Source organism: Thunnus maccoyii, chromosome 23 (assembly GCF_910596095.1).
Source record: "Thunnus maccoyii chromosome 23, fThuMac1.1, whole genome shotgun sequence".
NCBI classification, from domain to species: domain Eukaryota; kingdom Metazoa; phylum Chordata; class Actinopteri; order Scombriformes; family Scombridae; genus Thunnus; species Thunnus maccoyii.
Window position 1 is genome coordinate 8,620,684 of NC_056555.1, and position 26,049 is coordinate 8,646,732.

At 38.8% G+C, this 26,049-nt stretch overlaps 1 protein-coding gene across 3 annotated transcripts in view; it reads left to right on the forward strand.

The window, feature by feature from the left end:
- The window catches only part of LOC121891159 (copine-8), a 94,158-nt gene extending 71,678 nt beyond the window's left edge, over nucleotides 1-22,480 (forward strand). For 2 of the 3 annotated variants that reach the window (XM_042403930.1, XM_042403932.1), the window contains 7 exons: nucleotides 6,746-6,792; nucleotides 8,011-8,192; nucleotides 9,797-9,924; nucleotides 12,549-12,651; nucleotides 16,189-16,246; nucleotides 16,434-16,507; nucleotides 20,864-22,480. In XM_042403930.1, the coding sequence (XP_042259864.1) occupies nucleotides 6,746-6,792; nucleotides 8,011-8,192; nucleotides 9,797-9,924; nucleotides 12,549-12,651; nucleotides 16,189-16,246; nucleotides 16,434-16,507; nucleotides 20,864-21,052 (781 nt within the window). In that variant the 3' untranslated portion in view covers nucleotides 21,053-22,480. The remainder of the gene's footprint in view (nucleotides 1-6,745; nucleotides 6,793-8,010; nucleotides 8,193-9,796; nucleotides 9,925-12,548; nucleotides 12,652-16,188; nucleotides 16,247-16,433; nucleotides 16,508-20,863) is intronic. The other variant, XM_042403931.1, reaches the window with a different exon arrangement.
- Nucleotides 22,481-26,049: the final 3,569 nt, after the last annotated feature.

A 26,049-nucleotide genomic window follows, 5' to 3' on the forward strand; every position in this document is an offset into this window, starting at 1 on the left:
GCTCTCTTATCTTCTGATTTGCAGCTCTTTATGCAGCTTCAACCCAATCAGCTAATTGTTCATTTGGACCTAATTAGGAACATGATCTGCTGACAGCATTAGCATAAATGACTGATTTGAGAAGGCTCCATCTCAATCCAGAGCGACACTGCTCTCATTCTTTTTCATCCCCTGTGATAAAGCATTAGTACCACCCATGGTTTTCCACAAAGAGGCCGCTATTCATGAGCATGAGGATAAAAATGAGGAATTGTTGACTATATCTTTCATTTGGAGTCATGCCTTTGATGGGTGCCATGTCACTCATAGTGACAGATATTGTTTTCCCTTGTTTTGGTTTGTGAATTGAGTATTGAAACCAGAATAGAAGCAGGAGGGAACTCTGCTCGTATTGAGAGGTTATCATTAGTGAAAGGAGCAGACGCTCAGAATCAAGACAAAGATTTGTGAAAAAGCAACCAAGATGTTTTTTTCTGAGGATTTATGTACAGTACCAAATGAACAAGCACAATACAGCTGCCAAAATCAATGTTTAATTCAACTTAATGCAGGTATGTTTATCTCTCCTCTCCTCTCCTCTCCTCTAGCTAGATGAACAGTGTCCATTCAGCAACACCTGTTTGCATATCATCAGGAGAGGTCACATCACACAACCTCTGATGCCGTTTTTAGGCCACTCATGCAGGTGCACTCATGCATACGTTTCCCCCTGGCTCTTAAATATAAGACAAAGAGGACTCGTGATCATTTTGAAACACCTTTTTGTCTTAAATGGAGCATTTTCACTTTGTATATTTGTACTTCTTTACAGCGCAAACAGCCTTTTGAGACTGCCTGTCAAGACTAGAATTCAGTTTTATTTCCCCTAAATGCTGATATCAGTAACTGTAAAAAGACAAAATGTCATGACAACTGGGCTAACCTCTCCTTTGTTAAAGTATGTAAGTAGTAAGTTGTTATGGTTCTTTCCCAGTCTGGCTCTATATCCCTCCACCAGTCCACTAGATACCATGAGGATTTTCTGCCTGTTTAAGACTGGACTGAGTGGGAGGAAGGACAGATAAGAGGTTACAGATTATATTTAAGGACTACTTGAGATACTGTTGTTTTCTACATTGACTCTTGTTGGAACTAGCGCTAAAGTCAACTGAAACACTAGTTATGTTATTCAGAGCTGCAGTTGTCTTTTAGTTTGATTTCTGTTGTTTCATGCAGCCTTAACATACAAGCCACTCCACTTGACAGTTTTATTAATGACGGTTTATATATGAACAGGATTGTGCATGGTCATATTGTGGACTTTGGCTTATGGATGGGGTTCTGTTTTTGGTTTGTCCTCGGCCCTGAGCAGCTATTGTTCTTTTGTGTTTTTCCCCTGTTTTCCCTCCACACCTGCCCTGCATACAGCCTCATTAGCCCTGCCCTGCTCCTTATGACTTCCCAGTCTATCAACTCCTTTCTTGTTCTCCTGTTCCACCTGTACCTCATCTCCTCGTCAGTTCAGTTTGTATTTAAGTCCTGGTTTGCAGTTTGGTTTCGTTGGATACTTTGTTCTGCTTAGTTCTTCGCTGCATTGTTCAGTTTTGCTCTGCTCAGTTCAATTTAGTTCTGCCTGCACTTAAACCAAAATAAAGAATTTGTTGTTTGTTCTTCAGCCTTGCTCATCCTGCAGTCTCTAGCATTTGGGTCCACTTGCTCCACTCCACCTAACATCAGTAGTAGTAATACCATCAGTGGTGACTACTGTCTCCATAGCAGCCCAGTTTTATAGCGGACTGCTCAGGAACGAAAGAAAGAAAGAAAGAAAGCATGTGTGCTAGGAATGGAAATGTTTTATTCAAGTGAAATGTGTCTTTGTGGCTCTCAGATGTGTCTAATCACTATAGATTTTAACAGATCAGTTATGGACTGTTACTATTAAAGCCCCTATGTGAACATTTCTGACTAAGGCAACTCCTAGTTGTTGTATCACAAAAGATTGTGCTGCAAATAGCAATGCATGTTAAGACAGTATAATTTGAAAGATAGGGGTTTTAAAGAGTAATTTAATACCCCCTGAAAATCTTGTTTTTGCTGACTTCCAGTGGATAAACGTCTCTCTTTACTGCAGTGATGTACAGGTGTACTCCTGGACACTGTGACATCACTGTTGGACATGGTTGCAGGTGCAAGAGAGCACACTTCTGATATAACTATATAGCTAGAAACAGTTCTGCCTTTAATGAACTGAGCATATCTCGCTGTCCTTATTCTGTACATATTTAGTGTCAACTGCTAATTCAAAGCACTGTATTTTATTTAGGTAAAATAGAGCTAAATGATATTGATCATGTTTGCCAGTGTCTTCTCCTGCAGTCATGAAAGTCGCTTTGCTGATGTGTAAGAGATAATCTTTTTTTAACTTCTTGAAAGGAGATGCTTTCAAGATTTAGGAGAGACATTAGCATCAAGCCTCTTCAGTCTGCAGGAAAGCTCATTTGAATGTTGAGTGCAACCTCCTCATCATCCCTCCCTGCCGTGCGGTATTTTGTCATATTGGTTCCTAGCTGAGTCACTGTAGGCTTTAACAGCGGGGTAAGATCAGTGACTGACAGAAAACCAGCTGGTGAAGAGGCATCCCCTCTTTCACCACGTACATATTATTATACGTACTGTACTTTTTTTTTTTCTTCATTTCTTACTCAAGGATTCTCTCTATGTCTGTGGTTATAAGGCAGTTTCTCTGGCACTTACCACATGTCGTGTTGTCTCCAAGATTCAGACGCTGTTGTCCGTATAAACGAAGCAGGTGAAAGGTGTGAGAAAGGTGTAGTCGTGGCCACAAACATACTGTAAACACACTGAAGCACGCAGGTTTATTTTATGACACACAGAAAAAGAAACACCAGGAAGACTGGTGTAGACTGTATCTGAACAGGGAAAGTAAAAGTGGACAGCCATCTTCAGTGTGCAATTAAAGCAAGGCACTTAGTCAACCATTACTCAGTGGAGCTGTCGAGCAGCCTTAATTAAACCCTTCAGTTTCCAAACAGAAGAGATTAGAAAGCCTTCATAGATCAGTGAAAAATTATTAAATCTTTGTTCTACTTTATCACATTTAGTCAGAACAAATCAAAATGATTGTGAGTGTGTTGAAATATTTACTCTCAGGTAAAAGGTTTAGCTGACTTTAGCGAGTGGTGGATTGCAGCAATTTAAGGCCAATAAAAAAAACTCATCCTTGATAAAGGGGTTGGAGAAGTTTCGCTGTACCTTCAGGATACTGAATGATAAGGTTTGGTTTTTAAGGCAGGCTAAGCTCACATCTCTCCCTCTTCTGCTGAAGCCCAGTGATGCGATGTTGTGTTTAAAACCACTGCCTCTGGAAATCCCTTATCGTACCAGCCAGAACATTTTTCTGCCTTTCTGGTTTGAACCTGTTCTGCACTAATGCTTTGCTGCAGATCTCCTTTTGCTCTTAAGATAATTTGTGTTTGTTTGTGTGTGTTTTCAGTAGAGGAATGTACTATAGCTACAGCTAAAAACAGATATCATTTATTTATTTAGTTAGCGCCAGTGGCGAGCGTTGTACCTCCTGGTGTTGTCAGCATAGTTTAAGATATCAGGGCTTGTTTTCCTCTTTGACAGAACCAAGTATCACAATAAGACAAAGCCTTTTTTTAGCCTTTTTACTCTGTTGTGTGTTTTATATAGTGTGTGTTTGGCATCGTGTAAGCTGACACCCACAGACAGGAATGTAAGTCTGTGCCTTGAAATAAACCACAGAAACAGACATTTTGCCTTACAGCCTTTATTGCCAAATTTATGTCCTAGTTTTTAGGGACAACAAAACTTGGTAAGTTTGTGAAAATGAAGCGTTTTTTTTTTCATTTTAGAAATAAAACACAAGAAATGACTAATAAGGCAGCAAAGTAAACACTGACAAGAAAAACATGGATATAATTGTCTAAAAGGCCTTTAGGATGGAGGCCAGCGTGGATGATATCCAGGAAAAATCCCAAAAGCCAATGAACTGATGTCTGACTCAAATTCCTGCCTGATTAATGCAGAGGATATTGTTGACCTTTTGGAGAGTGTCCTGTGTTCTGCTCTGGATATTAATATTCTCTCCATATGGAGTCAAAATGATGATGTCAAACATTTAGGGGCTCACTTTGTTCACTGACTTTGAAAGGACCCTGCTAATGACACTGAGTTTTACAATCCCATAACACAAATCAATTTGATGGTGTTGTTGATTAATATAAATGATGCCACAATTACAACCCACTCAACCCAGTGGTTTGGAAACTATATTTCCTTCTTTTGTCATGACATGCTGTTTAAATAATGTATTATGGTTGTGACTCATAATGCTGATATGATGACAGTGTTGTTTTCCTGCGGTGATGTTGCACCGTAACGTTTTTAATCAAGCTTTGCTCCCCTCCTTTTCTCTGTCTTTTGTCATTTTTTTATTGTCCGTCCCCCATTTCACCTTGTTTCTCTGGCAGTGCCCCTCACACTCACACACAGTTGGAGTCCCTCTCTCAAACTTTGTGTGTGTGTGTGAGACTTATAGAGTGGGAGAGAAAGAGGGCATGCATAATTTAGGCTGCTAGGCTGCAGCGTGTCTGTGCCAGCGTGGGGAACTGGACCAGAATCTGCTCGGATCTCTTCTCTCTGCTCCCTTGTCCTTGTAGCTGTCCCCTAGCAAAACTACTTTACTGGAATTTTCTCTGTGTTTTCATTATAGCAGGGAATAAAAGAACCTTATTAAGAAGTCACTGTTGGGTGAAAGCCTTTTATCAACTTTTCAAGTACTAAGAACATCCTTGTGCTTTTGCTGATGACAAAGATTTTTGACCTGATCCAGTGGTGTTTTAGAGAGGTGGGAAAATTGTCTTCACTAGTAGAGGAACTGTGTAAATACTATTCCTTTTTTTTCTTCCTTCCTTTAAGTATTGAGAACAACTTCTCTTTTATAACACTGACCTGGCCAAGATGGCACAGTCAGTCATTACAAAACAAACAGCCATAAAAAAGGATTACAGAATGACAATAAACAGTATGTAACACAGTAATATCTATTCACAGGTATTGCTATTCACAGTGTCAAAGGAACAGGAATATATTAACAGTGGTGAAAATATCCACAGAAGCAGATGGTGAACATTTGCAGCAGTCAGAAGAATGCACAAGTGTATTGTTCAGTATATTAATGACGTGTGGACATATGGGGGTCTTGCAAATAAGTGTCTTGTGACGCAATTGAAGTGACAAGTTTTTGTGACAGATGCAGTTTCATACCGTGTTATATTTTTTCCATCGTAAGTTAATAGACATCACAGAAAACATAGCGAGTATCTTATGTGGCTGTCTGAGATCGTGATTTCCCTGAATTTAAAAGAAAAATGACCTGCCTGAAATAATTAATGGACTTTTACCTATTTGTAGCCCACATGTTTTTGCAACAAATATGTAAGTAATACTATAAAAATAGAAAAGTCTGAGAGAACTTGACATAAGTGAGTTTAGCTTTGAGTGTTGTTTGGGAGCATAAAGTATGTGTAGGCGTTCTTTTCGTCTCCCAATTTCTCTTAATTTCTTCTCATTTTTCAAGCTGAAACTTTGCTAATACCAGCATGCTAACATGAGAAGGCAGCTCATTACCCCCAAACCTTCTGGTGTTTCTGTGTCTTGAAAACCCCATACATGTGTTCTGATCATTAAACGTCTCTTGAACTATTTCTTACCTCTCTCCCTCCCTCTCGTTCTGTCCCCTCCGGATGGGGCCCCTCAGTGTCCAGGCGCAGTGCCTGATAGCTTCACACGGCCTGCTGAGGTGACACTGATGACGACCCGCTGGCTGCTTAAAAACGCCTCAAAAAACACATAAGACATGCGCAAGGTAGACAGGGAGGTTTTTGTGTGTTTGTGTGGCAGCGGGTGAGGATTGGTGTGAAAAAGCTATGACAGGCCGACAGTGCGCCCCAACCACATCCTGCTCCTGCAGGTTAACAAGTTAGGAAATGGTTTGATAGAGAGAGACGTGCCACTCTTTCATGCTGGGTGCTGTAGTGTGTGTGTGTTGTTTGTCTCCATCTCGTTTCATCTCTCTCTGATAATGCTTGTTTTTCATAATTTTTTTCTTCATAATTTCTCTTGGTGTCAAGTTTATGCAAGGCAGAGCATATGTTGAAGAGCGTTAAATCAGGAAATAGCTCGTGAATAGCTAGTTTTACTTGCAAAAATCCAAATGTAGAATATGTAAAGAAAAAAATTAATTGTCTAATCTGATATCCACATTTTTTGCACATTACCATAATTACTGTACTGTACATTTATGTAACTTTGAGTAGAGGCTGGCTGTTTTGCAGGTTACAGTTCAATATATTTGAAGTTTGTTGGAAAATCAGGTTGGCACATGTGGCTTTCACTGGCACAGCTGTTAAGGAGTGTTTGTCTGTGTTCTCCATTTAAAAACAACAACTTTCCTCTAAGCAGCGCCATGCTCTTGTTTGGTGTGAAAGCCCAGTAACTCGCTGTCTCCTCATTACTGTCACAGCTAAAGGGCAGGAGGAACTCTGTTTGCACTCCCAAACATTGATCACTTTAACCTGATTACGGCTGCAGTTCATTTCTTCTGATTGTATCGTGTTGCATCACAGGTGTGTGTGTGTGTATGTGTGTGAGAGAGAAAGATAAAGAGAGGGACCAGATGACTGTTGATTAATGAACCATCTCTCTGCTTTTGTCTTCCAAGGACCCAGATTAACTTCACGGTGGCTATTGATTTCACAGCTTCCAATGGTGAGCCTTTTTTTCAACACACACACTCACTTTTAATGTGCACATACACACACATACAGACTTAGAGACCCGCATTAAGACACACAAAGAGCGCTGAATGCCTAGGGAGTGTTTATTCCAAAATATGCAGATGGGGAATCAAGTGTTTCCTAATAGCCCTCTCCATCACACCTGGCAGCTAAAGCTGAGTGCAGTAACATGCTATGATGGCCGTGATTAAGGACTCTGTTATCCATCTACCCTTCAGCTCTGTCCTAGCAGGACAGGCAGCACCAATACAGCCAAATCCTATTAAACTGAATGAGAGCTTTCAGACAGTGAACGTGAAAAAAAATGGGTTGAGGTGTACTTGATCCTGTCTGGCTCGTACTGAGATCTCAATTCTGGAGGTCAGCAGTTTATTAAAAAGCAGCTGGAGTAGCGACATGAAAAGTCAGGTACAAAGAGATCAAAAAGGGTCATATGCATATTGTGTTAATATAATTAGCAGCCAGTTATCCTCCATTAGTGATGCAGTGATGGATTTAGAGGACCAGTGCATGTTTTGGTGTCATATAAAATCACTCAAAGTGAAAACACAGAACCACTAGAAAACTATTTGTTTTTTATGGAAGCACAGGCAGCTGTATGAAACCACAGAAGTGTTGGAAAACCCTCATTTAGAAGTTTAACTAGGTTTTTAAATAGTGATAAAGCTCCCCACAAAGCACCATTAAGCCCACACATTAAAACTTAATTGGCTCTAATCGAACATGTCATGCAAACTCTGACTTTGCTGTCTCCCAAACGTCACAATTGTTTCCAACAATAAAACTAATTTTCACTAACCTTTCCAAAAAACCTTTCCAAAAATTCAACTCTCCACACTGTAACCACGGCACCCTCAAGATGAATCACATTATTCAAATCTGAGGCTTAGTCATTAAATACATTTTATTGGCTGCAGATGAATAAAATCTAATTGTGTTCTCATGCTGTCGGCTGAGGGATATTATGAGTCAACCAGAGTTCACGTCTGGTTTTATGCAATAACAAATAGTATCAGTAAACTGTAATCAAGTTAAATCAGTATATTTCAGGACAGTTAGTAACTTCAGGCTTTGATTATGTTGCTACCATTGTTGTTTAATCATAGTTTAACACTGAGCCTTATAAATATGCTGCCTCTGTGTGTGTGTGTGTGTGTGTGTGTGTGTGTGTTCCCTCTGTCACAAACAGGTAACCCAGCCCAGCCCACCTCGCTCCACTACATGAGTCCCTACCAGCTGAATGCCTACGCCATGGCCTTGAAGGCAGTGGGGGAAATCATCCAGGACTACGACAGCGATAAGATGTTCCCTGCCCTGGGGTTCGGAGCTAAGCTGCCACCTGACGGACGGGTGTCCCACGAGTTTGCCTTGGTGAGAGCAAGAGAGGGTGGGGACAAGGATACAAGGATGAAGGATAGGGAGGAGAGGGAGAGACACAAAGGGAGGATAGAGTTGAGATGTTCCCTGCATTGGGCTTTTAAACCATATAACTCCACCTAAAAGACAAGTCATCTATGACTGGTGACTCATGAATTAGTGTTGGAGAAAAAGAATAATAAGGGGAGGGAGAATTTATGATTTTATCATAACACAAAAATGTTATTATTCACACTTTTCAATGTGAACTGGCTGAATTGTCCCTTTCTCTTTGTTTGTCTCAAAGACAAAATTCACTCTACAGTAGTTAGGGATGGTTTTCAATACCCTTTAACATTTTAGATCCTGTTCCTAGTTGGCAAAATACCCAGATCCGTTAAGCTTTGACGCTAACAAATCACTTATCAAACCTGTTATCTCTTCTCACACCTTTTTATCAGCAAAGGAAAACATGTAGGTAGCAGGCTTCTCATTTTTATCTGAACATCACTCTCTGGTTAAAATAACAAACAGCAGAGACAGATTAGATCAGCTGTCACTAATTAACGTCAATTCCATAACAGCTAAAATGAAAACACGTCAATTTATCTCCAAGTGAAACTTCAATGCGTATCATATCAGCATTTTAATCTGATCAATTTAATAGTTCTGAATCAGGATATGGAGTCAGTCGGATACACTGAATGTGTCAGATACGATTCATGAATGTCATATGTTCTGCCGCTCATCTCATTTTCAAGTTGTGAACATTAATTAGGCTGCTCTTGTGTTTCTGCCAACAAAAGATGATTAGACACCTTTGAGCTGTTGTTATTTTAGCCTTCTTACTTAAGAATTCAATTAAATTCAATGCACTTTCATGACCTCACAGCTAAGCTGGTAGAATGGTTGAAAGGTTAACGTAATTAGATAAGGGATTCGAAAAGGGTTTGGATGTCAATTCAATGAAATTCTATCAAACACCATCCATATAATTAGTAGACTGCAGCACTGATAAACTGTCCTCGATGCACTTTGCATTGTTGGATTCATGTGTTGCTCAGAAGTTTATTCTTCTGTGGTTAACAGGGAAAAATTAATTACTGTTAATGCAGCAACAGAGGAGTTTTACAGCTAATTGTGTCCAACTATCACAAACATCAGCATCTAATGTTAAATTTTAATATCAGTGCCTAAGAATCAAAGAACAATTTTACACCAAGGAGAACACAATACCAATGAAATGCTGCTGCAAGTCGTTTGCTCTGCTGGAAAGGCTGTTGCTACCGTTGTGCTGTTTACCTCCAAGTAAAACCTACAACAAGCTGAGGTTAATTCTTTGGACAACAGCTAATAAGAGGATAACATAATACACTGACTGAGGAAGATGGCTAAATTTGCCTTTAAGGCTGAGTGTATGTATTGCATTTACAGTTTATCTTTGACTTTTTGAAACTTTCCAGGTAAAGTTTATATCCCAGCAGGTTTTCCTAAGCTTGGGTACTAAAGACCTGATCAGTGACCCAAAACAAACAATTATCTCTTAACCTGTTTGTTCCATCTGCTTCATGCATCTGAAATGAATCCTCTCCTCTCTTCTTCTCTTCTCACTAATGTAGAACGGGAATCCTCAGAACCCTTACTGTGCAGGAATCGAAGGCGTGATGGAAGCCTACTACCAGAGTCTGAAGTCAGTTCAACTCTATGGACCCACCAATTTCTCCCCTGTCATCAACCATGTGGCCAGGTAACACACACAGTTTAAAGGACCTAATGTATAAAGTTAAGACTCAGATGAAGACACAGTAGTGTTGAAACCAAATCAGTCAGTGTTCTCCAGTCTTTTCTCATCTGAAATTTGCTGTCCCTGACCTGAGTAGCGCCTGATTCAGCTGCATATTGCTGAAGATGCCCGGAGAGACCCTTTCTCTTTAATGTATTAAGTGTTTTTCAGTTTTCATTATACCACATGCACGCTATTTTACACTTGCATATTATCTATCTCTGCTTATATAATGAACCTGAAATCATTTGAGTATGTGTGAAAGAACACTGAGTACATTTAACTGTGATTGACACTCAACACGTGTTCTCAGGTTTTCTGTAATAAGCTCTCTGCAGCAAGTGTTGCCAGGTAGCTAACAAGAGCGAGAGGGAGGGAGGGATGAAAACCGGGAACACAAACAGAGAAAGTACATGACAGCTGATTGCATGTTTTGTTTGTGCCTGTGTGTCGATGGGAACATAATTCATGCCACAGGAAAAGCCAGGCAGCCACGTGATCGAGACAAAGTTCTTGGATAAAAAAAAAAGACATTAAGAAACTATTCATGCAAGCGTGTAATTAAAGAGATGAACTCAAGTGAAGGCTCTCATCAGGTTAATTTGCACATTTAGAAGATGATTTACTGAAATCTCAATTTGTGTAGTTACACATGAAGAGGCAAAGGCAGTCTGGAGGGAAAATGTGACATAAGCAGTAATACAGAAGCATCAGTTTGCTCTTATTTAGCCTGTAATGTCACCTTCACTCCCTTCTCCTGAATCATCTCTTCTTTCCATCACGCCCCCTTTATAAACTTCTCTTTCCTTTCCTCCTCTCTCTTGTTTTTTATTGGCAAGACTAATCACTAAGTTCTCATATTTTTTCTCTTTAAAGGAACAGTTTGACATTTAGGGAAATAATTCACTTTCTAAATGAGAAAATCCCTCCCACACTCATGTTTGTTTGTTACGAAGCTACAGCCAGGAGACAGTTAGCTTAGCGTAGCGTAAAGAGTGGGAGCATGCTTAAACAGTTAGTCTGGGATTTGTCCAAAACCACTAATTGACACGTTTTTTGTTGAATTTGTACAAAAACCGGAGTGTAAATTGGAAAAATTAAAAGTTGTTCTTGTTAACTTCCTGGAGCCTTTTTCTTTTTACACTTTTATTTGTCTACAGATTAAACAAACAAGAAATAATGTGTTAGCTAGGTGGATATTATTACCTTTGGTCAGAACCAAGCTAGCTGTTTCCCCCTGCTTCCATTATCTATCCTACGCTAAGCTAACTGTCTCCTGGCTGTAGCCTAATATTTAATGGACAAACATGCGTATGGGAAGAAAGGTAAAAAGTGTATTTCTGAAAATGTTCAACTAACATTCCTACCAATTCTTTCAATTTCTCCTTCTGCTTCTTTTCACATCTTCTCTCTTCTATTCTGTTTTGGTTTTTTTGACCTTTCTATGCTGCATTCTTTAACTCTGCTCCTGGTTTTGTTTATCTGGATCATTATCTGTCACTAAAACACAGAACAGAAGAAGCAAACTGGTTTTTTTTTAATCCATACAGTACGATACAGTAGCTGCATTCTCCATAAAACCTCACTCCTTCATACCACATCTCATTAACTTTGTTTTGCTACAAGATTTAACTTCAACAATCAGTTCAACCCAGTCAGATAAGTACCACACTAATCAGCAAACATCCTCCAAACCTCATAAAAAAACAACTCATTGTAGATGCAGTACATGTAGCATCTTTCTGCAACTGCACTGCCTTTTTGTCAACATAAAAGCCACAAGCATGCTTTTGTTATCAAGTACAAGCTCCTGTCATTACCCTTTTTTCTCCCCACCCCCCTCTATAATCCCATCCCCTACATCTCACCTCCACCTCGTTAGCTGCCCCCATATTTCAATAATAACTCCCTTTTTCTCCGCTTTTACTTGCTTCACTCCCACCTGCAGCTTAGTAACTATTCACTTTATTTCTTCTCCCCTGCTATCTCTCTCTACCACTCTTCAGTTGTTGCCCTACGTCTCCGTCTTCCTCTATCTGCAGTGTTGTGATCATCTACAGTGAGAGTTACTCTCAAAGACAATCTCCAGAGGGAGGAGATAGGCATTCACATAGATCTAACCTTCTGGTGCAGAGAGGTGAAGCGTAGCAGAAGCAGAGGCGACTGAAATAATCTTGTCTGTGTGTGTAAATATCAGTAACAGTGAGTTCACGATTCACATGGGAGTGAAAGGTCACATTGAACATCGCAGAAGAAATTGAAAGCCATATTGAGCTGAGGATTTGTAGAATTGACATATAGATGTACTGAGAGAAGTACTTGACAGATTAAGATCCTCCAGAGTGGGTGGTAAGTGACATTTATTCAGTGAGGAGAATATTTTTCAAAGGATGTGTAATGCCTAATTTCTACTCAGCTATGTTTGTGTACTATTTAATTCGAGAACAAGCTAACTAGTTTAATTAAAACTACACCCAGAATGATGCTAAATCTGCTCAAACAAATGAATGATCATGGTGAATAAATGACACAAGTATGGTAGCACAAAAATAACGACAAAGATGTTTTTTGTGTGTGTTTGTACATAGGTATGCAGCCTCAGTTAAGGATGGCTCCCAGTACTTTGTGCTCCTCATCATCACAGATGGCGTCATCTCGGACATGGCCCAGGCCAAGGAGTCTATTGTCAATGTAAGGGCATCTTTTGTAGCTGGTAACAGCTGACCCTACACTGTGGCCCACTGTGGCTTTATTACTACTAATAATAACTAGACTTGAAAGGAGGTATACCAGGGTCCAAGCAGCACTTAATTCAGAATTGAAGGCTCACTGACCTGGAGTATTTGGAAAGCTAAGAGCATGGCTCAATAAGGTTTAAACAGGTGATTTAAAATGCATTTCTTTGCATGTTTGGGCAGGCCTCCTGCAGTAAATACTGTCAGGATTTTATCCAGCCTTAAAGCATGGGGACTGATAGAGTCTGGGTCGCACCAAAACTATTCTCAGTAAATTATTTTATACCTCATCCAGGAGTGATGAAGTGTCTCTTACCTTAAAAACAGTTCACTCAAAATGTTAAAGGCAAAAATACAATGAATGTACAATCAAATCCCTAACTAATAAATCTCAATTTAAATAACTAATTTTATACAAAAAGATGGAAAACAATGTGCTTCACAAAAGATGAACAATAAAATAGTCAGAACATTAAAAACAAAGCAGACAAATGAATGAAAAAAGTACATTTTAACTGTAAGATAGACTGTGACTGCTTCTTTTTTTAGTGTCAGGGACAATACTGATCGATCAATAGAGAAAAACTGCTGTTAACTGCTGTAACTGAAATGTAAATGAGTCAGCGTTAGCCTAAAGGCTTATTTTCGTCTGTTGTCCCAGACCAAATGTTGAAAAGGCAACCTAAAATTAGAATTAAATGACTGATCTTTTAAATGCATGGTACACAACATAATTAATATGCACAGACTAATACAGTACACATTCACTAATCAAACAAAGTCACAACAAAATACAGAGTAGTAGTAGAATACATACTAAGTAAGTTCAGTTAAAAAAAACATGCAAGGAAAAGGAACACTGTCAGATGTATAATATGCAAAGTGGCAAGAGGGATTGTTAGGGTGGTGTGGCTGGATCAGTTTGTTTGGTTTTTTTTCCTCTTTTTTAGCTGGACCAGCCACATACAAGCCATATAACTCCGAATGTCTGTTACTGACTGACTGTAGTGATGTGTCGGTTATGAATGAATCGTCTCTATGAGCCGGCTCCTTTAAGTGAACGATGGCAGCCAGCTCTGAGAGCCCTTTTTTTTTTTTTTTTTTTTTTGTAAATTAATACAAGACAGAATAATTAACTGCTCGGCCACGCACACTCCATGCACTGACTGATTGTGATGTGTATGTGCATGCAATCAATCATGTGTGATGACAGACGGAGATCATACCATCAGGTTAAAAGCAGGTGGGGGGACTGATGGCCTATAGTTCTGAGGGATTGTAGCTGCCCTGTGTTGTTTTCTCTTTGATTTACCCATTTCAATTATCATTTTTAATACTGGCCTGACACTGTTTTGGATAGTTCAATATAAATCAAATGTTCGATAGACATGTGTAATAGTGTTTGATGTTTTTACATTATTTATGGTTTTTATACCAAAAATTATATGATTGCTTAAATATGAAAAAAAATGAAAATGAGCAGAACTGTCATGGCCTGAGAACTAATTACATTTGAGCAAAAATGCATCTCTTAAATCCTTGTCGTCTTACTTTGTTTGCTCCTGAAAACAGAAATCTGTCTTTGACTGAAAGATGGAAAACCACCGTGTCAGTATTTCCTAATTAGGCTATTAGGCGAATGACTGACAGCTTATACCGACAATGGAATCACTGCTTGGAATAAAGGCTCAGATTGTTAGCCTTACAAGCAAGTAATATTAATCTACCAGATCCATACAGCACAGAAGTCTCTGAGTATACATAAAAGTGAGGGTTGTCAATTGAAATCAGCTTTTCAACTGTTTCATATTGACATTCCATTTTTATCCATCTATATATCCACCTTTCTTTGCAATGCCAGCAGAAATATGATGTGACCAGGGAGCCTATACTACTGTTGTTTTTTAGTGTTGACCATGCAGCTCTCACTTTTGACAGTATGTTATTCACCCTCAGTCCGTCCTCTCCATCACAGTCATAGCTTGCTCCTGAGGGATGCCAGAGTGCAGTGGAGAACACAAACAAAATGAACAATGAACAGCATCCATTTGAGAAGGCAGTGATCCATCTCAGGACTTTGAAAGCAGAGAAAAAGAGGAAAGGAGAGGAGAGGTTGAGATGACCAAAATGGTAAAGAGAAAAGGAGGTGACAGAGTTGTAGTAAGAAGAGAAAGAAGAAAGAGACGAGCAGAGGGCAGTAGAGCTTAAAAGAAGACCTTTACTGAGGGGAACAAAAAATAAACAAGATGTTTTAATTTACTTTAGTTTAGTTTATTTGCACAATAGTGAGGATACAAATACATTCAATAGAAAAGACAGTAATTACAGTGCTTCATGGACCATTGCATACATGTTCAATATGTTTTTTTCAATGTAATCTTTTTTGTATAATTTTGTATATGGCACTTGGGGAATTTCTGTTCCATTTAAAAATATTTTAGATTCATCTTTGGAATAGGATTTGTTTTAGTTACAAAAGATCATGAAGTTACATTTATTAATGTTGAGTTAAGATGTTAAGTAAGTTTATTCAGCTGAAACGCTTTACACTCTCTATTGGTGTTTTGAAGTGTGAAGCTATAAGATTAGTGTCATCTGCAAATAATATAGGGAGAAGATTTGTACAGGTCATCGCCAAGTCATTAATGTATATTAAAAATAATAAAGGGCTAAGGATAGAACCCTGGAGTACCCCCAAAAGTATTTTTAACATCTTAGATATGCAACCATTAATGGATAAAAATTGTTCTCTATCATTTAAATAGTTAATAAGCCACTTGAGAGAAACATCCTGCATAACATATTTATTAAATTTGGAAATAAGAGTTTTTTGATTGACAGTATCAAATGATTTGGTCAAACCTAAAAGACACCAAGCACATTTTTTATCATCTGAAGCAGAAGAAATATTGTTGACAAGCTGCAACAGTGCTAGTTCAGTGAGTATCTCTTCTGAAAACCATTTTAATGGTTATAAAGGATGTTTGAGATTCTTGTATAAACAAGCTTCTCCAGAATTTTTTGAAAAACAGGGTAATATAAATACCGGACGATCATTGCTTTTGATAAGATCATCTATCACTCTGCAGCCTGAGGTCAACACATTTCTCAAACACACTGCACATACACACCGCTGGCTCTCTCCTTCAGCACACGCTCTGTGACACTTACACATACACACAAACACATGTCATTTGTAAGCTGTCAGTGTGCTCAGGCCATGTTGTTGATTCTCTCGTCTCCAGAATTATTCACTGTGATGTCTCGACCCACGCAGCACTGCGGGAGGTGCTGTAGAAAACACACACATCAAAGATTCACACACAAATGCATACACATACTGTATATACTATACATTCAGGCAGGCGTGCACAGTGATATGAACACAACATGATGAAGACAAAGGCCCCCAATGGATGCCATTTTTCACAACAAAAACATTTTTTTTTGATTCATGAAATATTTATTGTGCCTCTCTGCTCCTCTCCCGCAGGCCTCCTGTCTGCCAATGTCAATCATCATCGTGGGGGTGGGACCCGCAGAATTTGATGGTAAGCCAACAAGATCTTGTGAATAATGTTCATGTGCCAGAAACATCTGTTTCTGTTTTATAGAATCGATGTTCTGGGGGAAATAAGCCCTACTCTGGAGTTGTTGGTCCTCCAGTGACTGATTAGGCTTTTGTTTGTTTTCCTTTTGAGTCTCCTCAGCCTTATTTATCCTTTTTATTCTCTTCAGCCATGATTGAGTTAGACGGTGATGAAGTCAGAATCTCATCCAGAGGAAGATATGCTGAGAGGGACATTGTTCAGGTACACACCTTTTTTTCTTTCTCTCCAACAATTCCCCGCTCATTTTTTACTCCTCTTTTATGTACTGTCAGATTTTTTAACTGTCTGTCATCTAAAATTAAATAATTTCCAAGATAATGAATTAGTTCTGCCACTCAATTCTACATCTTTTTTTTTCTTCCTGATGAGTTATATTAAATGTGATTCTAATTTTGACAATCATCCGGACTAGAAATACCAGTGCCAGCTTACTGCCAGTCATCTTGATTGAGGTATAATTTGATTAAAAGGATAAGGCAGGTGATATTCTAAATATTTCTTGTCAACAAAAAGACCAAAAGCAACAATGAATTGGACCTTCTTACAAGTATTGCCTATGTATCCAAAGCCTGACATATCTTTGTGCCATATTGCTTCATTGTTGTCCAAAAACTATTAAAAAGACATCAATGAAATGCACCACCGCACTGAGTTACATGATCCTTCATTATAATGAACAAGGGCACTGTAGTTTATTCAGAGTCACTGTACATAAACTGTCCTGCTGTACTGTAAACACTATTGTACCATATGTGTATTAATCCGCAGCTGAAAATAGTCCCCAACAAATGTACAATTTACTCCTTTTTGAGTAACGTTTGTGAAAAACGGCAGTGCCCAGGTAATTATGTTGCCTTTTTAAAAAATGGCTCTATATATTACAGACCTGTTTTTCAAAGATTTACATCCAGCCCGTTGATTACAACTGAGTGAGTAGTATCCAAATCCATTCAGTGAAGATGAATTGATATTTGACAGCTTCGGAGGACATTAATGCCCCAAAATCGCAACTTCACAGAGAATTTCTGTGGAGGTGCTGTGTCCAATCTTTGTTACTGTATTTTTGAAGGTGAGTAGCGAGAGAACACCTGAGTCCTGTCTAGGCGTTTCAACTCTCACCATGCAGATAGACACCTGATCACGTCGACCCTGTGGCACACCAGACCCCAGATGGCAAGACCGATGCACAAATGCACCTCAGACAATATCTGTGAAGGGTCTGCCAGATCTCTGCTCCTGTGTCTTTTCTCAGTTTCTCTTTCTCATTAAAGTGGACAAAGGGAGACTCTCAGCTGGAGCCCTCTGGCCTAATGGTGTTGTTTAAAACACCCACAGGACAGCGAGGGGTCTTCAGTCATTCAGACACAAGGGACCTGTAAAGTGCACAAGGGACAGAAGAAAAAAGATGAGACTTTTTTACCATCAGAGGCCATCTTTTACTTTGCTTCTTTGGGCAGTTTTTCCAATAAATCTTCCCATAATCTGGGATATGACTGGAAAACAGCCACAGAGACAATGAATTTATTGAAAGAATGCTGGGATTGGCTGCTAAAATCCACACTGAATAGTTTAAATTTATTCCTTCATCCTATCAATCATCTGTTCATCACATTCATACCTTTATTCATGTTCTTTATTTCTATCCTTGTTTGTTTTGCTGCAGAGGATCAGCCCACAATGACAAGTATTACTTTATGTCAAGAGAGGAAATGCAAACATTCAGAGTGAGCCTTTTGTATGGTTGTGATGCGGCAAAGTCACGTTTTTCTCTGCCACTTCGCCACTGTCATATCTCGCTCCCTCGCACCCTCCTTCAGCCCACGTGGGCGAGGGAGGCACGCTCGTTAGTTGGTTTTCTAACAAGCTTAAGTACACAAACACACACACACACACACACACACACACACACACACACACACACACACACACATACACAGGCACACACATACATACACAGGTGCTCTATGCAGAAAAGATCAGGAGATGGTGTGAAACTAAGTTTCAGTACAGGCTCTCATTATCAACAAGCTAATACCCCCTGGTGACATGGTGAGGTTTCCAGCACAAATTGGCCTCTTATATGATGTTGTGATTGTGGGTGACAACAGCTCAGTAAGTAAATGAAATGGCCTCATACCTGTCATTTAGTTCAGCAATATCATCCATGTAAGGGGCATTCCATCTGAGATGGTTTGTTACACGAGTCTTCACCATTATAACAGAAATATACTCGCATTTATTTAATCTGCTCACAGCAGGTGCATTAGGATTGTGAAGGAGGCAGCGGCTTTCAGATGTAAACAATGAGTTGCAGCAGGGTGGCTAAAGATGGTTAAAGAAGTCAAAGTGTCCAAGGGCTTTTCAGCAAGACATAGAAAAATGTATTATTAGTGTGGATAAGAATGTTATGTCAGTGCTCTTTTTGGGTGGTGCTCACAAACAAACAATGGCTGGTACAGTAGCTCTGATGACCTCTAAGAGATTTTAGTGCATTCAGCCAGCTACGTTGTGCCAAAAATTATACTTGTAGAATATACATAACCTCTAAATTCACTGTTGCGTTAAAATTTAAAACTGTGATGTTAAAGGAAAGCTGCCTCTTTATTGTAACCCAGGTATCATTTTTTGTAGTTTTGTCCGTAAGGCAAAGTAGTTGCTAAGATCTGGGAACAAAACATAATTGCTACAACAACTTTCAACAATCTTCATACAGATTGTCAACAAGACATCAGTTAAGGCAGATTATCTGAATCACTTTATTTGGAGGTAAAATCAAACATGAGTGCACCTGAAATGAGCAGTTTTAAGATAAGAAAACTGTGCAAACCTACAGTAGATCAAAGTTGAACCAGGAAGTCGATCTGCAAACTGGTATGGATATCCACAACAAACAGTTGGGGTAATAATTATACCACTTCTTTTCACTTCCAAATAAATGTGGCTCATCTGGGGGTTTGATTAAAACCTGGCTAATTGTCTGACTGCTTGTATTTCTTGCCCTGTCAGTTTTTTTTATATATACTACCATTATTTATGGAAAGCACCCATTTTGTCATAATGTGTGATTTGCTAGATTAATATAAATGTTTAAAACTTTGTCACGGCATTAACTTCCCCCATTTGAATCTGCACAGGTTCAGCCTAATATTGGATCCCAGTAATAATTTGATCCAAAAAATGAGCTAGAGCATAAATGTATCTTAGTGTAGCTGCTAGCTCCATGCCATCTCCTCTTTTGGTCTTAAAGCTTGAAGCTGGGCAATTTCACACATCAGCAGCCCCAAATGGCATCATTGGACTTTAATAGCTAAACTTCTCTGTGAAAACATGACATCACTAATTTGCACATTCTTTGTATCTACATTTGCTGCTCATCTCAGTGACCTCAGGGATCAGATTCTCCTCTAACTACTGTTGAGCAGAAAGTGTTGATACTCAGCCGTTCCTGTGCGCCGGACAGCCAGACACCATACTTTCCTTTCAGCAAATTGGGCAAATCTGCAGCTTCTTAATTAGGGTAGACCTCTCTGTAGGAGCACCAATTTGTGATCTAGGCTGTGAGATGGTTATATTCTTACAAAAATAATCTGGCAGTTCATAAGAGATTCTTCTACTTAAAGTAGTGAACAGAGCAACTTGAAACTAAGAGGATGACTTATGTTGTATCATTTGAATTCTTTCTTTGAATTTCTTTCCAATTTTTTGGGCTCACAAACCATCTGTCTCTGCACTTGTCCTTTCCCCTCCACATCTACAACTCTCCTATTCCTCTCAGTTGACCATTTGCTAAGCATAGGTACTATTGCTACACCTCTCAAGTCTTCCATTCTCGTACAATACATACACAATTTACAATGATAATGGTGGCAGATTTACCACTTGGAATTCTTAGTAATTTTTGAAACAATAGGTCTTTGATTTCAGACAGAGGTAGACAAACAGGATGACCATCGATTTTGCTGGCGAAAATGACAACTGTCTATCAGATTTTATCAGCTGTAGCTAGTTAATAATGACACTAATGACATTTTTACACAACAACCCTTTAAAAGGAGCCATAAATATGCCCTTCATAGCAACATCATGGTAAAAGCCTGAGGCTAAAGCTAATGGGTCACAGGCAAAAAGTCTCAGTTTCCATCTCAGTTGGTGACCCATGTTGAAGGCATGGCAATAAAGAAACAGCATTGTTCTTGTATAGCATTTTAGAGCAAGCTAGCACTAGTATCTCAAGTATGTTATTTCATTCTAACATAACCCTGTTTGCCTGCTTTGCTTCTACAGTATACCTGGACAATATTCATATTTCATAGTTAATATTTTAACTGTATGTTTCACTTTTGACGTTACAAGAGAAAAGGCTTGACGAGGACTCACCAATTACTCTGACAAATGTACAGTAACAAGACAGAGTGAGGAAATACTTCACAGTGGATGTGCTATTGATAACAGCTTTAAACGTTACCTGTAACTCCACAAAATTTGGTTAGTTGATGGTTCGTTCCTTAGCCTTGGGAGTCACTTGAACTCATGTTTCTTCTCTCTCTTCCTTCTCAGTTTGTCCCATTCAGGGACTACATCGACCGGACAGGGAACCATATCCTGAGCATGGCCCGGCTTGCCAAAGATGTGTTGGCCGAGATCCCCGACCAGTTCCTCTCCTACATGAGAACCCGCGGGATCAAGCCATCACCGGCGCCACCTCCCTACACACCACCAGGGCAACCCCTCCAAACCCAGATATGAGGAGCAAGCAGGAGAAGGGTTTTGGAATCAAGAGGTTAGCTGAACTGACTTAAAAGCGTGAAATACTTCCATTTCCTTAAAGCCACTCTCCATGCCTTGGCGTCGTGGATCACGGTGGTCTTTCTCGTGTTCAGGAAGCTGCATGCCGGGCCAGGAGAGTGACACTTTTGAGGACAGGAAAAGCCAATGAGAGTCTGTTTACTTCCACTATCAAGCATTCCCGTTACTGTCTGGAATTATTTTTTAGCCTGGGAAACCTGGACAGGCTTTGAAGTCTGGATTCAATCTGGAACAAAAAGAAGGAAGGAAGAACAGTTTTTTTTTTGAAAACATGGTAAAGAGAATGTCTCCAGACAAAACAAAGGAATCACTTGATCTTAACTGAACACTTAACTTCTCCTGTAAATAATTGGACATCTGTAACTTCTTTCTGTCTCTCTTTCTATCTTTCTATCTCTCTCCAACTCACTCATTGTTTACAGTAAATGCTAACAAGGATTTTTACTGTTGATACTTTTATATACACATAGTTTCAATATGAAGCTTGTAATATTCTCTCTCTTTCTCTATCACACTATCTCGCTCTCTCTCTCTCTCTCTCTACTTCTCTCTCTCTCTCTATCTCTCTCTCCTGGCTGGCATGTGCGTCAGGTAGCAGCAGTGCAGGTCCTGGTAGCCCTTCTGTACCGTACCGTACCGTGCTGTACCGTACTGTACTGTATACTGGTGTTTGTATTAACCTTTTGCATGAGTGTAGCCTCAGTCAAGTGCATGCATACTATAGTGGCCCTGCACTACCTCTTCTACCCATCTGCCTGTCTACCTGTCTGTCTATGGGGGGTGAGTGTCTGTCTGCCTGTATCTCCATCTGTTACTTCATCCTGTCTGTCTGCACTGCTCTCAGGCCTGAGAGGTCTGATTGTCTGCCTGTCTGTCTGTCTGTCTGTCTTCCTATAAAGCTTTTCCTCTTCTCTCTCTCTGTCTCTTTCCTGTTTTTTATGCTCCTATCACTTTTAATAGCTATGTTTCCATCCAACCATTTTTTCCCTCTTTTGCAAGTTCTTATAGATGAAGTGAACAGAAAAAAACAACATTTTATATATTTTCTTTGGTTCACTTGATAAACATTTTGGCATTCTGAAATATAAAATATCCGTCTTTTCCAATATTACAGAAATGTTGTCCCCGTGTATAAGGTGTCTATCATCTTCAAAAAGCCAGTATGTGCATTATTATCATTATTATTACTATTATTATTATTATCAATAATAATAATAATAATAATAATGTATTTGTTGTTTTTGTGTGATGTCTCAGATGAAACCATGAAATATGGGCAACATTAGCAAACATTCGAGCAACATTTTTACATTTAAAAAATTGTTGGGTTTTTTTGCCAAGATGATTCAGCATTTCAATTTTTTTTTAATTTAACTGTTGAATGGAAACATAGCTTCTCTCTCTCTCTCTCTCTCTCTCTCTCTCTCTCTCTCTCTCTCTCCCTCTCTCCCTCTCTGTGTCTTTTCTCCTCCAAACTGCCTTGGCAATAGGATGCCCACATGCCCAGGGGTTTTGTCTCATTGTGTCGTCTACTGTAACACCACATCCCTGCCCATGTTAAAAACGACAGCAGCTGCTCTCAAACTAAATACAGTTTGAGCATAAAGAGCCCAGAGGTCAAAAATGCAGAGAAAAACACACTTTCCCTATGTTGGCTTTTTTCGTTCCAATTATTTTTTTGGGTGTGTATTTTTTAGTGCACCTTTTAGCTTTGATATAGCTTTTTATATGTTTGTTTTTATGATGTGCCAATCATGTGTAAAAGGATGATTCGTGCGATTCCCGTCAGTCGCTGACGATTTCTGAGAAGTTTCCAGTAACACTGAATGATCGTTTCTAAAATTGTCTAATTGTCTAAGAATGAAAGAGAGCTGTTTTTGTCATGAATGTGGAAAGACTGAAGCTAAAAGTGTGTTTGTGTGTAAATGAGATGCGTGTGTCATGTGGAAAAAAAAATCTATGTCAAAACATTACATGGAATGTTTAAAAAGTCTTAAAAAAAAGTGGGAACATTTTAACATTGGATAGTAAGCACCAAAAATGTGATGCAGTGATGTTAAAGCTTACATTTGTTTTTGTTGTATCAACACTCTGAAATACTCTTAAAGCTATGATTTAGCTCCAGGTATGCTTCATGTGACCAAACCTAATGGTACAAGCATTTGTTTATCGTTGAGCAGATGTTTCCAGGTGTTACACACCATTTTTACACATCCAGTTACCGCAGAAAACCAGAGAGTATCAAAGTGATTACCCAAAAAGCACTATAATGCTCATTAATCTGTTTAATACATAAATAATGTACTTATAATGTGTTATAAATACAACTTTGAAACTATACATTATTACCTGAATATTGTGTTCTGCACAATACTCTGCAATTTTAAAATAACAAGCAGTATATTCTGTTTAATGTTGTACTGTTGATCGTTTTGTTCGGGAGGGACACAGCTAATTTTTGCCCTACGACCCTCTAGCAGGTTAATATGGCCCCGCTATCAGGGTTTAAGCCTCAAAGTTAACCAATCACACAGTTTTCACAATTTTACATTTTTTTTCCATTGTACAGTGTGACAGAAAAGAAATGTACAGCTATGGTAAATTAGCAATGGATCATAATTTTAAACTGTATTCACCTGGTTGGTTTGTTTCAGACTAATGTTTTCTACGCTCTGTGAATTTCCAACAGTGAAACGTTTGCTTGTTGCTCAGCTTCAACTCAGAAGAATTTGTTTTGAATATCTTGCTGCCTTGTCTAGTTTAGAAATAGGTAAAACTTGACATTCCCAAGTTCATCTTTCTTTCCACACAACCTCCCCATGTATTTCCACTGTAGCAGAGTGCCAATATGGTTGGACTAAGTGGTGTGTGCGTGTGTGTGTGTGTGTGTGTGTGTGTGTGTGTGTGTGTGTGTGTGTTTGCTTAGTACTGTAGGTACAGTCACACTCCTGCAGCCACCCACTGTGTTCAAAGCGTAGCTGGACACATCATTAGGACTGCAGGTCAAAATAAGGAGCTCATTACTGCCTCAGAAGATATACTGTAAAACTCACAGTCTCCAAACTGTGAGAGATCCCGCAATGCAGGGGTCAGAATTGGGTTTATTAGAGCTGTTACTGATTGGAAGGGCAGGGAAGTGCTTTTAAGGGGGGTGTGGGATTATCTGCTTGGAGCCAGCTAAATTTTTGATGTTAGTTCTTGGTTACAATTCAGCACAAATCCCCTTTGGTGGACACAAATTACTGTATGTGAAGATTACTTTGTTATATTGTGGCAGGTTGAAAAACTTCAGTTAAGATTTTGTTCATGGGTAAAACAGAAAACATTTAAAGCAAGCTTATGTATCTTTTTCTGAGCAGCAGCCACTGTGGGCACAAGAGACAATTACGGAATTATGTTAAAGGAAAACTAATGTCTCTTACTATTTTATTTTTCTTTTAAATGCTAAGATAATGGTTTAACATTAGCACAAGTAGACACAAAGAGTAATGAAGCCAGCAAACTGACTAAGTTATAAAGCAATATCTATCTTAAGTTTGCTAACGTTAGCAAACATTAACAACCTTAAGCTAGTGGTCAAGTAGAGAGTTTATTGACTTGAGCAAGAGTGCATTTTATTGCTCATGAATTTAAGTTTTAATTTCTAAAAAGAAGAATATGTTCTTTCTTTTCTCAAAAGATACATTGTCAGACTTAAAAAATTCAAACACAACCCACTTGAAACAATTTGACACAGGGAGAGAGGTGTAAGTAAATATGTTCACCTCTCTGCCAACTTCCATGTTGCTCCAAGTAATTGCAGCAAAAAATGTTTTCTTGAAATTTTTGTTCTTGATAATTGGTTGGCCAGATTATAACCCAGGATTCTGCTGTTACCTAGTGGAGATATTACATAAACAGCCTACAGGATGCCCCTTTCATGCTATCTGAATGGCAAACTACCTCCTGTTTCTAGTTGTGGGTTATTCAGCGAATCCTTTCAGGGTCTAAAAATGCATCTCTTACTTACTATTAAATTGACATGACAAGGCTTGTCAGCCAGGGCAGGACACTGTATGGAAGCAAAAAGACGCTGTAAGGATTTTTTTTTTTTCTTTTTTGAATTTATAATATTTTACTATGGAAACCATCTATCTGAATGTAAATGGTTCATGTGAAATTTCATGAAGGTAATTTCAACTTTTGCAGTGTTTTTCCCCCTGTTTTGCTTTTTTATTTTTTATGTTTTTGTTTTTACAAGTTCACAAATTCAGATCCACAAAATGATATTGCCTATTCGAATAATGTATTCAAGCTGCTCAAATTTAATTGGTCATTTTCAGATCAAAAAGTCAGGTCAAAAAAATGAAGTTGCAGAAATTGGATTAGTGAAATTCAGACACTAAAATTCAAGATTAAAAAATTCGAACTTGAATATCTGGGCTACCAAGGTGAGCTATCAAGCCTGAATGGAATCAATTAGACATCTTCTATCTTCTGGAAATTTCAAAGCAAATTTCCAACCATTTTAATTCAAATAGATGGATTTGTCAAGTAAAATATCTCAGTGCTATAATGTCAGTGATATTTAATTTTCATCATATCTTTAGTTTCAGTATGTACTAGTCGCCTATAAAAATGTAAATTTTCTTTGGCCTTTCTTTGCTTCCATACACGCAGACATAAACACATTTATTGCCGTAGTCATTGCTGCCAGTTGTTTTGTGCTGGTGTGCTGCAGGTGGATAATTATGATTATTATTTACTTGTTAATCATAGTGCAACAGCTCACTAACTTTGTCAAGCTCCATGAAACCGCGAGTGTGTGTGTGCACGTGCGTCTGTGCATGCATGTGTTTGATATAGGTCTACTTTGTATGTGTGTGTGCGAGTGTGTATGATTGCCTCTGAGGCGCCTTTTATAAGAGTGTTTTAATAGACTATGTGAGGCGTTAACA